The sequence below is a fragment of the Stegostoma tigrinum genome, chromosome 18, assembly GCF_030684315.1.
Source record: "Stegostoma tigrinum isolate sSteTig4 chromosome 18, sSteTig4.hap1, whole genome shotgun sequence".
Taxonomy (NCBI): domain Eukaryota; kingdom Metazoa; phylum Chordata; class Chondrichthyes; order Orectolobiformes; family Stegostomatidae; genus Stegostoma; species Stegostoma tigrinum.
Genome location: NC_081371.1, coordinates 50,871,589 through 50,884,292, shown reverse-complemented (window position 1 = coordinate 50,884,292; position 12,704 = coordinate 50,871,589). Strand labels below are relative to the sequence as shown.

Sequence of the window (12,704 nt, the reverse complement as noted above, 5' to 3'; positions counted from 1 at the left end):
GATTGGCACCACATCCACAAGCATCCACTCCCTCCACCACCGACGTTCAGTAACTGCAGTGTGCATTAACTGTAACTATAACTTGCACTGCAGCCATTCACCAAGGCTGCTCTGACAGCACATTCTGTAATGTCTACCAACTTGAGGGACAAGGGCAATAGAAACATGGGTATTACACCCCTCCTGGGTGTAGATGCTGAATCTCAGTTTAAATGCATTGGGGTTGTATCCACACCATAGGGATTCCTTTGGCTCAAGAATGCAGCTCACTGGTAATTCTTTCATCATCACTGGGTCCAAGCCCTGGAACTCCCTCTCTGATAGCACTGCTGGGTTTAGCAGGGTGACCAGGAAATATCTTTAGGAATAGTTTTGACCAGGACACTGTCAGCAGGGGATTGGAAATAGCTGGTGTTATGGAACAGTGGCAGTATGGGAGGAGTAGGAGGTGGGGTTTGAGGGTTGTCGACCCTCAGAGACCTGGCCACTGGGAAGTTAATGCCAACTGCCCATATGCACAGCTCAAAAATATGGGACAAAGAGTGACCCATCGGTAGACTGCTCGGAATATTCAGGACACACTTCAAATGTACCACTGTCTCAGAAAACCTGGGGCGTTGGTCGTACTGGGAACATCTTCACGATGTTGACTACAATGGTTGCCAGTGGAGGTGTTCGAGGCGGGCACGATAGCGTCACTTGAGATGCATCTCGACAGTTACAAGAATGTTCAGGGAGCAGAGGGATACAGATCCTTGGAAAATAGGTGACAGGTTTAGAGAGAGGATCTGGATCAGCATAGGATTGGAGGGCTGAAGGGCCTGTTTCTGTGCTGTAATTTCTTTGTTCTTTGGTTCAAGGCTGACTACCACCGATCCCTCTGAGCTGGCGATCGGCGTGCCGATGTGGGTTGCTACATTGACTTCTGGTTTCAGAGGTTGCCACCTCACTCAGACATCAGAGTCCACACAGAAGAGATAAAGATTAGAGGGATCTCTGCTGGCCGTAACCTTCTCAAGGGCAATTAAGGATAGGACACCCACTTCCCATGATTAAAAATATTTTTAAAAATTTGTACGGCTAGCCATATTTAAAACAAACTGTTCTGAATAAGGATCACTTGACCTGGAACATAAACTCTGATTTCTCTCCATAGATGCTGCAAGACCTGCAGAGCTTTTCCAGCAATTTCTGTTTTTGTTTCTAAAAAAAGCTGAACCTGTTCACTTTAAAGTTACGAACTATCCTAATTTTACAAATTTTCTCCCTGTACTTCTCTAATGCTGGCTTCTTGAGCACCTTAGATTTTAGCGACTTCACTGTTGTGTGTAAATTTTCCATTGCCTGAGCCCCAAGCTTTGGACTTCCCTCCCTACAGCTCTCCAATCCTCTACCTCACAGTCCACCTTTAACGCACTCTTTAAAAGCTATCATTATAACCAGGTTTCATTTCCACATGTGGCTTGATGTCACTTTTTTCTTTATCATAATTGTAAAGTGTTATTTTTACTGTACTTCTAACAGGCTAAAATCTGACTATAGGACTAATACATGCGTGACACCTTGTTGTGTTGTTGAAATACCCCAAAAAAATCATTTGAGTGGCTCAGTAGTTAGCACTGCTCCCCCAAAGTGCCAGGGACATGAGTTCAATTCCACCTGCGGGTGAATATCTGTGTGGAGATTGCACATTCTCCCTACATCTGTGTGGGTTTCCTCTGGGTGCTCCAGTTTCCTCCCACAATCCAAACATGAGATAACAAAGTGTGGAGCTGGAGGAACACAGCAGGCCAAGCAGCATCTTAGGAGCACAAAAGCTGACGTTTTGGGCCTAGGCCTTTTTTCTGATGAAGGGTCTGGTCCGAAACATCAGCTTTTGTGCTCCTAAGATGCTGCTTGGCCTGCTGTGTTCATCCAGCTCCACAATTTGTTATCTCAGATTCTCCAGCATCTGCAGTTCCCATTATCTCTGATCACAGTCCAAACATGTGCAGGTTAGGTGGATGGCCATGCTAAATTGCCTATAGTGTGCAGGTTAGGTTGATGAATAATGGTAGATATGGTGGTTGCGTATGGGCAGGATGCTGTTTGGAGGGTCAGTGTGAATTCAATGGGCCAAATGGCCTCTTTCTGCACTGTAGGGATTTTATGATATTTTGGGCACAGATAAAGTGAATGACCAAGGTCCTACCCCCGAGGTAGGAGAATTGAAAATTGGAGGGCATAAGTTTAAGGTGAGAGGGGGAAGATTTAAAAGGGACTTGAGGGGCAACTTTTTCACACAGTGGGTGGTGCATGTATGGAATGAGCTGCTAGAGGAATGGGTACGATTACAACATTGAAAAGACATTTGGTCAGATAAATGCATAGGAAAGGTTTAGAGGAGTATGGGCCAAATGCAGGCAAATGGGATGAGCTCAGTTTAGGAACCTGACCGACAAGGATGAGTTGGGCCTAAGGGCCTGTTTCCATGCAATATACCTCTATGGCTCTATGTCTCTAAATTTTACCACTTGTCATCGATGACATGGGGATAGTTTGAAGATGTTAGCTCACCAAACTCTCAGGAACGAAAATAATGTCCAAGCGAGCCTAGAAACAGGAATCCAGGAGGTCTGTGGTGAGTGGTTGGAGGATGGATGGGGCCCAGAAATAATTTCTGACGCTAAATGGCTAGGCCTGTGGTGCACAAGGTATTGGAGATTGGGTCTTAATGTCACTGAAGGCACTTCATTCCAAATAAGCACACAGGGAGGGGCTCCAGTGTCTCAATTTTCTCAAGATTATGCCTTTCACATTTGTTAATGTTTCTCCGACGCTACAGCCATTAATACCTGAGGGTCCCATTCTTATATTCGCAGTTGGCATGGGCATGGCAGAACTGAACACTGGGTCCGCAAGGCATGGTCTGTCTCTCACAGAAGACACCACTGTATCCTGACATGCAGGAGTTAAACTTACAGGCTCCGTTGCCAGTCACCCTGTTGTCACATTTCCCATGAACACATCGGCAGGCTACAACAGAGTTAAAAAGAAAGACCAGCTTGAGAGTTCAGTGGAGATTGTAATTGAGGCTGTGTGCATTATTATGTATCTCAAGCCATCAGGAACAGACTTACTTTGGTCACAATTTGGCCCATATTTGTGAGGGTGGGAACACAGATGACACCTGGAGCCTGCGAAGTTGTCATCGCAAAGACATGTGCCATTTCCATCCAAACCATCTACACACTGAAGAAAAACAAAATAGGCACAGATTGATATTAGAATTTGAAACTTATCACCACAAAGAATCTCTGAGGTGAAAAGCAAAGACTCATTTGAGGGGAAGTGAGATAAGTAAATGAGGGACAAAAGGATGCAAAGATGCTCAAAGAAAATAGGAAGGGAGGAAGTTTGCAGCAACCCTCCTTTCAGTGTTGAGGAGGGAATGCTACAAGCTTTGCTGCCATTTGACCTCACTGAGGAAAATAGTCAACAGATTGGAGAGATTTTGAAAAGTTTGAAGACAAACTTTGAAACCCCATTTTAATATTAAACACAAATGGTATGTACAGAGCTCAGAAGATGGAGATTCTTGATCAGTATGTAACCACATTGATACATCCAGGTCCATCCTATAAATTTGGACAACTGAAGGATGAGTTAAGGTTTTCTCAGGCTTGAGAGATCCTGCAGGGAGAGCACATCTGCTGAGAGAGGAGAAACTTACTCTCAGAAAAATATTGACATGTGCAGATGCTCTGAGATTGTTAATCATCAGCTGTAGCACATTAATGGGAGAACAGATGAGAACAATATTAAATTCCAGGCCAAATCAGAACAACATCATGGGAAAATAGGAAGACAGCCAACAGAAAGATCAATGCCCAAAAGTAGGATGTAACTATTGTGGGGGACATTACATAAAATAAAGGAAAAATAGTTCAGCATCGGGGAAGCAGCATTCTAACTGCAAGGAATGGAATAACTTTGCAAACATGTGTCTGGCTAGGAAGAAGTAACAAACTTCATATAATGAGTGAAGCTGGAGTATGTCAGTGTTCAATTCAGCCTTTGCCATAGAAAAGGTTGGACACTTTGGGTCTGAATGGTAAATGGTGTATTCTTGTTAGAAGGATAACAAGTAACATGATATCATATGAGGAGAGATTGAACAGCTTAGGTCTACACTGGCTAGAGTTTGGAAGAATGAGAGGAGCCAATTGCAGTAATGTTTAATGCTAAAGTGAATTGATAAAATAGCACAGAGCAGATACTTCCCTTTGCAGGCAATCTAGAATGAGAGGTCATAGTTTTGGAATGTCTTTTTGGTGTCTTTTCCTGAGGGTGGAGGGATTTCAAAACGAGGGGGCATATCTTTGAAGTGACAGGAGAAACATTTAAAACGACATGGGGGAATTTCTTTGTGTGTGGAATGAACTTCCAGAGGAATTAGTGGATTTTGATACAATTGCAATATTTAAAAGATGCTTGGATAAGCCTATGATTAAGAAATGTTTGGATGGATATCAGTGATGCACAGGCAGGTGGGATTAACTTAGTTAGGGATTATGGTCAGTATAGACTGGTTGGACCAAAGGGTTGATTGCCATGCTGTATGTCTCTATGGCTCTATGAAAATAGATGGCAGAGGTAAAATGGAGATGAGGAGGAATTACTTCACTCAAAGAATCATAATCTTTGGAATTCACTACCCCAGATTACGGTGGATGACAACACAGTGAATAAATTTAAGGAGAAGATAGACAGACTTATTAAATCAACCTCTCCCCTTGCCTGAACATAGATTAAATTCACCACCAGTTGTCTCTCTCTCTCTCTCTAATAAGAAGGCAGCTTTACAGACCAGCAGGACTGAGGTGGCTTTATCTTTACTCAGTTAATATGCAGAATGAGATGATTGCCATATGGGGAATGGTTGGACAGGCCAGGCCTGTATTCGCTGGAGTTTAGACAAACAAGGAGAAAGGTTTTGGAGTAGATTTGTGGCTTGGGCTGTGGGTGTTGAGGTTGGTTGTCTCACTGAGCTGGTTTGTTGTTCCACAGACATTTCCACGAAGCAGGCTATTAATAAACACATAGAACACGACCCCATATACATTCCACTACGGAGGAAACCCGGAGGTGAGGCAACGCATCGCAATGGACCCCAGAGTTTAAAAGCCAGGCAGGAAAACACACCAACGCTTCATCAGAGGCTGCACTGAGGATGTTACCAAGCACGGTAACGAAATGTCTGCGGAAAAACAAACCAGATCGGCGAGCCAACCAATCAAAACAAGAAGAAATTTTATTGAGCCATATATATAGGAGTTGGGATGTTATGTTACAGTTGTATAAGTCATTGGTGAGGCTACACTTGGAGTATTGTGCACAGTTTTGATCACCTTGTTATAGGAAAGACATAATTAAACTGGAAAGTGTGTAAAGAAGATTTACAAGGACGTTGCCAGGACTAGTAGGCCTGAGTAATAGGGAGAGGTTGGCCAGGATAGGACTTTGCTCCTTGGAATGTAGAAGAATGAGGAGTGACCTTATTGAGGTGTATAAAATCATGAGGAGCACAGAATGCATATGGTCTTTTTCCCAGGGATGGGGAATTGAAAACTATAGGCATAGATTTAAGGTGAGAGGTGAAAGATTTAAGAAGGACCTGAGGGGCAACTTCTTCACACAGAATGGACTGCTGGAGGAAGTGGTTGAGGCAGGTACAGTAACAACATTTAAAAAACATTTGGATAGGTACATGGATAAGGAGGGTTTGGAGGGATATAGACCAAATGTCAGCACTTGGAACTAACTGACTGGGCTCCATGGTCAACAGAGACCAGTTTGGGCCAAAGGGCCTGTTTCTACGCTGTATTACTCTAAAACTCTATATAATATCCTGAGGGATCTTACAGGTAAATGTCAAATAAATGGTTCCGATTGAGGGAAAATTTAGAATATGGAATCACTGATTAAAAGTAAGGGGTCACACATATCTAAAACACAGATTAGACAATTCTTTTTTTCTCTCAGAGGTTCGAGAGCTTTGGAACACAATTCCCGAAAAGGCTGAAGGAACAAGAGTCCTTGAATATTCTTAAGACATAGGCAGATAGATTCTTGTTAAACAAAGGAGTGAGAACTTTTCAGGAGTATGCTGGAATGCGAATTTGAGGTTACAATCAGATCAGTCATGATCCTATTGAATGACGGAGCAGGCCTGTGGGCTGAATAAACTACACTTGTTCCTATTTCTTATGTTTATACATATCATTCCCATTTCTCCTGTTCATGCTGCTGAGAGCAGAACTCCATATGATTTAAGCTCCGTGTCTCTTTACGTTTTGTGTTTTCGTTTTCAAAAACAGTGGACTGAAATGACAAAGAACTGTTTTAAAAGCCAGTGTTTTGTAAGGGTGCTACTCATTTTGAAAAGCAAGTGAACCTGACACCCATTTCAGGCATTGCGTGAGAAACTACTTGAACAAGTCGTCATTCAAGTTTGAGTTGCAAACGAAGAGGAGCTAAGGAGTTCTGTATTCGGATGATAAGAAGTTGATTGGTTTTTGGAGTAGTGACCAGTTATTGATTACAGAGTATTTTCGTTTGCCAACAACTGTGCAATTGGTTATTGGGTGGATGATAGCTTGGAACTGGAAACAAGCTACAAAAGTGCTGGAAGAAAGACAGAGAAAGACAGTGAGAGAAGAGAAGGAGTGTGCAGATCTTGTCCTAGTGCAGATGCTGTTTGCTCTCTGCAGTAAAAAAAGAGTCTGCTTCACACCTGTGAAAAACCAACTACCTTTCCTGCAGCAGTAGCTATAAACGGTGATTGTTGAATTGTTAAATCAGAGGCATTTTCCAAGTAAATCAGTCACTCTGTATTTTTCACAAATCAGTAGACACTTCTAGAGAAAGATGTTGTGTGTGTGCCTGTGTGTGTGTATATATGTGTGTGTCTGTGTGTGCGTCTGTGTGTGTGTGTGTCTGTGTGTATCTGTGTGTGTGTATGTGTGCATGTGTGTGTCCGTGTGTGTGTGTGTGTGTGTGTCTGTGTGTGTGTCTGTGTATGTGTGTGTGTGTTTCTGGGTCTGTGTGTTTGTGTGTTTCTGTGTATGTGTGTGTTTGTGTGTGTATGTGTGTGTGTGTGTTTGTGTGTGTGTGTCAGTGTGTATGTGTGTATGTGTGTCTGTGTCTGTGTGTGTGTATGTGTGTATGTGTGTTTGTGTGTGTGTGTGTTTGCGTTTCTGTGTCTCTGTGTGTGTGTGCGTGTATGTGTGTATGTGTGTTTGTGTTTCTGTGTCTGTGTGTGTGTGTCTGTGTCTGTGTGTGTGTGTTTCAGTGAGTGTGTGTGTGTGTGTGTCAGTGTGTATGTGTGTCTGTGTCTGTGTGTGTGTATCTATGTATGTGTGTATGAGTGTGTGTGTTTGCATTTCTGTGTCTCTGTGTGTGTGTGTCTGTGTCTGTGTGTGTGTGTGTGTGTGTGTGTGTGTGTGTGTACACAATACGGAGATAAGAGTTTTAGTTATTAGCATTACATGGCAATGGTTTATATCTGTTTGCTTGTAGCTATGGTCTAATTACCTTTAATAAAAAACAATTCTTGATCAGTGCGGAAATCTGACCTGTGGCTTTCTATCAACCTTGGCCTGAAAGTCATGGAAATTGGGATGCTGTGTGTTATTAAAAAAAATTAACATTTCGGCTCTGGGAATAGCAGCTGCTTGATTTACGTTCTGCTACTGAGTCCTAACAATGAAGGAAATTTCAGGTGAAATCTTCCAGATTCAACATGAAGCAACAGGTTGACGAGCTCTGGAATCAGAATATCAACCCAGCAAAGACAGTGAATCTGAAAGACTGTATCTTGCTCAAAACTAAAAGACTAACATTGTTGTAGCTGTTTAAGTACCTCAGGGAATAGTGATGAAAGAATACCCTGAAAGCATCAAGGAACCCTCTGTTACTATGAAGCTATTGGGCACATTGAGATGATGTAACAGCATAAAATGGTTGCTTGTACGAAAGAAATAGTGCCATTATCTCCCAGGAGGTGAGGAAAGAGATGCTGAAGCACATTCATGCAAGACATCAAAGGGGGTTGAATCTAGTCTGAGGAAGGCAAGAGAAGTGCTTTACTGGTCAAACAAGGCTAGTGAGATTAAGAGCCACATCAGCTTGTATAGTCGCTTGGTGCTCATTACAAGCAAAGAGCCACTTCATGATATACAACAGACAATGGATGAATATTGGAATAGACCTCTTCACCCTTGTTATGTTGACTATTATTTTGATTACGGGGAGTTAGGCTGGTTAACTCGAATGACTATCAATAATTTTGTGGAATGTGTGAAAGGATATATTATGATAAGTGACAATGGCAGAAAACCCATGAATGAAGAGTTCAAGTGCTTAATTAGGATTGGGAAATTCAGAACCAAACATCATCCTGACACCATCCCCAATCAAATTAGTCATCTTGGTCCTTAGTAAATGACTTCTTCAGAAATTATGGCTTCTGGTCAAAGACTTGCCTACTGGGAGAAACAACCTTTCCACATTTACCCTGTTAGGTCCCCCAAGAGACAATAGATTTCACATTAATAAATGCTTCATTCTGTAATTCTTACCTGACCATTGCCTGAACAGGGATTTTGGAATCCTCCTGGACATTGTCTGCAGTCTGGACCATAGAATCCTCTGCAGCATTTTGGTATCTAGGAAACAGGTCAGCAAAGCTATTGAGAAAAATGGCTATCCTCCGAAAATTGGCAAGGCTTAGCTTCTTGGTGATGAAGCTGATGGTTCTTTCATAGAGTTGCAAAAACCAGGCTTGTCAAACATGGTTTCTTTCATAAATCCATGTTGATTTTGCCCTATCAATTTGCAATTTTCCAAGTGCGGTTGTCACATCCTTTACAATAGATTCTAGAATCTTGTCTCCTATGGACATCAGGCTAACAGGTCTGTTGTTCCCCAAGCTAATTAGTCTATAGTATCCTCATTCTCTCTCCCGCTGTTCTTAAAAACATTTGCAAGCAAACACGATCTCAGCATCTCAGAAAGATGATCCCTGTTGTATCAATGCTCTCTTGCCACCCCATTCAACACTGAGATCATTGGGTCAGGGTCAATTTTCAGTCCCATTAGTTTATCCAATAATATTTCTTTCTTCATAAAACTAAATTCTTTCAGTTCCATATTGTCACTAGTCCTTCAGCTCTCTATTATTTCTCAAAGATTTCTTGGATCTGAAAAAATTATTAGAATGAACAATTGCCCATGCTCTGATGGGCTTCATCCTAGGGACTTAAGGAAGTGGCTGCTGAGATAATGGATGCATGGGTTTTAATGTTTCAAACATGCCTAGATTCTGGAAAGATCCCATCAGATTGAAAAATAACAACTTGAACACCTCTATTCAGAAAGAAGGAAACTCTAGGCTGACCATCTGTCAGAGGGAAAATGTTAAATTCCATGATAAAAAGGTTACAGGAGAAGACTTGGAAAATCTCAGTGCAGTTGGCACAGTTAGCATGGTTGTATGGAAGGAAAATTGTGTTGGACTAATTTATTAGAGCTCTTTGAGGAAGTAACAAACAACATTGATAAAAGGGGACATATAGATATGGAGTACTTGGATTTCTATAGAGCATCCAGTGAGTTGCCACATTAAAGATTACTACATAACATAAGACCTTATAGTGTATGGAGGAACAGCATGAATAGAGGACTTGTTGGCTAACAGGTTGCATAAATGGGCAAGTGGAGTACCATAGCAATCAGTGCTCGGACGTCACATATTTATAATCTGTGCTAATGACTTGGATGAGGCAATGGTCGTTAACTTTGCTGATGACATAGGTAGGAATGTGAGCTGCAAAGAAGCCATTCAAAGTCTGCAAATGGATATTGACCAGTTCAGTGAGTGGTCAAAAATTTAGCACATGGAGTAATATTCAGAAAAACGATAACAGTTGCTCTCTAAGCTGCATCAACATTGCCTCTAAGCTGCATAGCTGCACAGCCTTGCAGCTGCCCAGAGGTCCCATGCATGCCAAGCAGCAAGCTAACACATTGACTTCTGCATGCGGAAGTTGTTGCTGTACTCAGGGGTTTGCACAGCGGAAAATATTTTGAGGCAATCATAGCTTGGCTGGAACAATAAATAAAACATATGATTTAAATGGAGAGAGTTTTTTTATTCATTCTTGGAACTCTGTGACGTGACAAGTAATGAGAAAGGCAATGGAATGTTGCAAGGGCATTGGAATGTAAAAGTAGGGACGTTTTACTACAACTGTTTAGGTGAGGCCATAACTGGGCTACTATGAGATAACAAGGTGTAGAGCTGGATAAACACAGCAGGCCAAGCAGCATTAGAGGAGCAGGAAAGCTGGTGTTTCGGGCCTAGACCCTTCTTCAGAATTTTCTGAAGAAGGGTCTAGCATCAAAACGTCAGCCTTCCTGCTCCTCTGATACTGCTTGGCCTGCTGTGTTCACCCAGCTCTGCACCTTGTTATCTCAGATTGTCCAGCATCTGCAGTTCCTACTATCACTGGAGTACTATGTACAGTTTTGGTCTCCTTATTTTAAAAAAATTCCACAAGTTCACCACCTATTGGGAAGAAATATTTCCTCACCTCAGTCCTAAACAAACCACCCCTAATCCTAAGTTTGTGTCCCCTGGTTCTGGTTCTCAACCAGGAGAAACATTCTCCCTGCATCTGGTCTGTCTAGCCTTGTTATAGAGGCGTAGGGTTGTATAGTATGGAAACAGACCCTTCGGTCCGATTCATCCTTGCCAATCAGATATCTTAAATTTATCTAGTTCTGATTGGCCCATATCCCTTTAATCCCTTCGTATTCATGTACATATCAGATGCCTTTTAGTGCTGTAATTGTACCAGCCTCCACCACTTCCTCTGACAGCTCATTCCATACACGTATCACTCTCTGCATGAAAACATTGCCCCTTAAGTCTCTATTAAATCTTTGCCCTCTGATCTTTAACTTCTGCTCCCTAGTTTTCTACTCCCCTATCCTGGGAAAAAGATCTTCGCGATTAACCAAATGAATGCCCCTCATGATTTTATAAACCTTTATAAGGTCACTCCTCAGTCTCCGATGGTCCAAAGAAAATAGCCCCAGCCTATTCAGCCTCTCCCTATAGCTCAAACCCTCCAACCCTGGCAACATCTTTGTAAATCTTTTCTGAACCCGTTCAAGTTTAACAACATGTTCTGACAGCAGGGTGACCATTATTGAACACAATATTCAAAAGTGGCCGAGCCAATGCCCTATACAGCTGCAACATGACCTCCCAATTCCTATACTCAATGTACTGACTAATGCAGACAAACATACCAAATGTCTTCCTCCTTACCCTGTCTATCTGTAACTCCACTTTCAAGGAACTATGAACCTGTGCCCCAGGATCATTTTGTTGAATATTATGCATTTTAATCAGATCCTTCTCATCCATATAAACTCTAGTGAGTATAGGTTTTTTACACATAAATTATACATCCTGTCATCCTCAATATCAGCTTCATCATGAGACTTTAGACTTGTAAAGTCTTTTCTCTGAGTTCAAATTCTATCCTGGGACTTTTAAATTCTGAATTTTAATAATTTTAGTTTCTACTTACAATTACTGTTTCATTGCAGTTCCTGCTGCAGCCTTGTGTTGGCAGTCGCAATCCAGTCATACTGCTTATGTAAAAGCACCCATGGCTAAAGGTGTCCTAAATCAGACAGTAATCACAAGTAAGTGCAGCTTAAGTCCTTGAATTGTGCAGAAACTATATAATGGTCCTGATGTCTGTCTTACTTTATATGCATGGAAGGCATATCTAATACAAACTGCTTCAATATAAAGAGACTAGCCTTTATTAGATTATTTATGCATGTGAAGATGTCCTTACTGAAGGAGGGGAAGGACGTGAGGTAAAATGCAGCAAGTTCACTCATAATGAAGTCACTAACACACTTAGACCTCCTTCACTCCACTATCGACGGCCATCCTTCAGCCCTTTAGACTCTATGACCTAGAATTCTCTCTTTCAATTTCTCTGCAGCTCCATCCCTCTCTCTTTCACCTCTCCTTCTTCAAGAAACAGTTTTAAAACTGACTTGTTTGACAAAATATCTGTCCATCTGGGTGGAAGGTGGGAAATCTTGTGGAAACAATGGGGGTCTCAACCACTGTCTGAAGATCTGCTGAAACAATCATTTGCCTCTTTTAAAGAAAGCATGCCATATCTGATCCCACTCAGATACTTGACCATGGGCTTTGATCCACGATGAAGGCCTCCTGCGTGGAAACCCTGCCCACTGATAGATGCTGACCAATCAGAGGTCAGCAGCTCTTCTTCACTCAGTAGTTCCACCAGGAAAGAAGTAACTGCTGCCAGTACTGCACCTGTCCCAGGCCTTGGATCACAAAGCGAGCCAGGCACAGCTGAGCAAAGGCAGAAGATAAATGACAGGTTGGTAGAATCAGCAACTGGGACAATGGCTCAACTTTCAGGAGTAGGACTGCCAACATCCCTCAAACAGACACCAGCTGCCTTTAAATGATGCAGTACCCCTCCACAACAGTTGGGCTAATACTGGTGACAATATGATGAGGCCCCAACATGGGCATTAACTACCATCTTAGGAGCCTTAACTGGCAGAGGGGAAAGGAAGATTGTTCACTTTTCACCACG

At 42.2% G+C, this 12,704-nt stretch overlaps 1 protein-coding gene across 5 annotated transcripts in view; it reads right to left on the bottom strand.

Annotated features, from left to right (window-relative positions):
* stab2 (stabilin 2) overlaps window positions 1-12,704 on the bottom strand; it is a 181,108-nt gene that overhangs the window by 110,534 nt on the left and 57,870 nt on the right. For all 5 annotated transcript variants that reach the window (XM_048549535.2, XM_048549536.2, XM_059652530.1 and 2 more), the window contains 4 exons: window positions 11,643-11,738; window positions 8,622-8,708; window positions 3,120-3,231; window positions 2,835-3,015 (listed from right to left, as the gene is read on the bottom strand). In XM_048549535.2, the coding sequence (XP_048405492.1) occupies window positions 2,835-3,015; window positions 3,120-3,231; window positions 8,622-8,708; window positions 11,643-11,738 (476 nt within the window). The remainder of the gene's footprint in view (window positions 1-2,834; window positions 3,016-3,119; window positions 3,232-8,621; window positions 8,709-11,642; window positions 11,739-12,704) is intronic.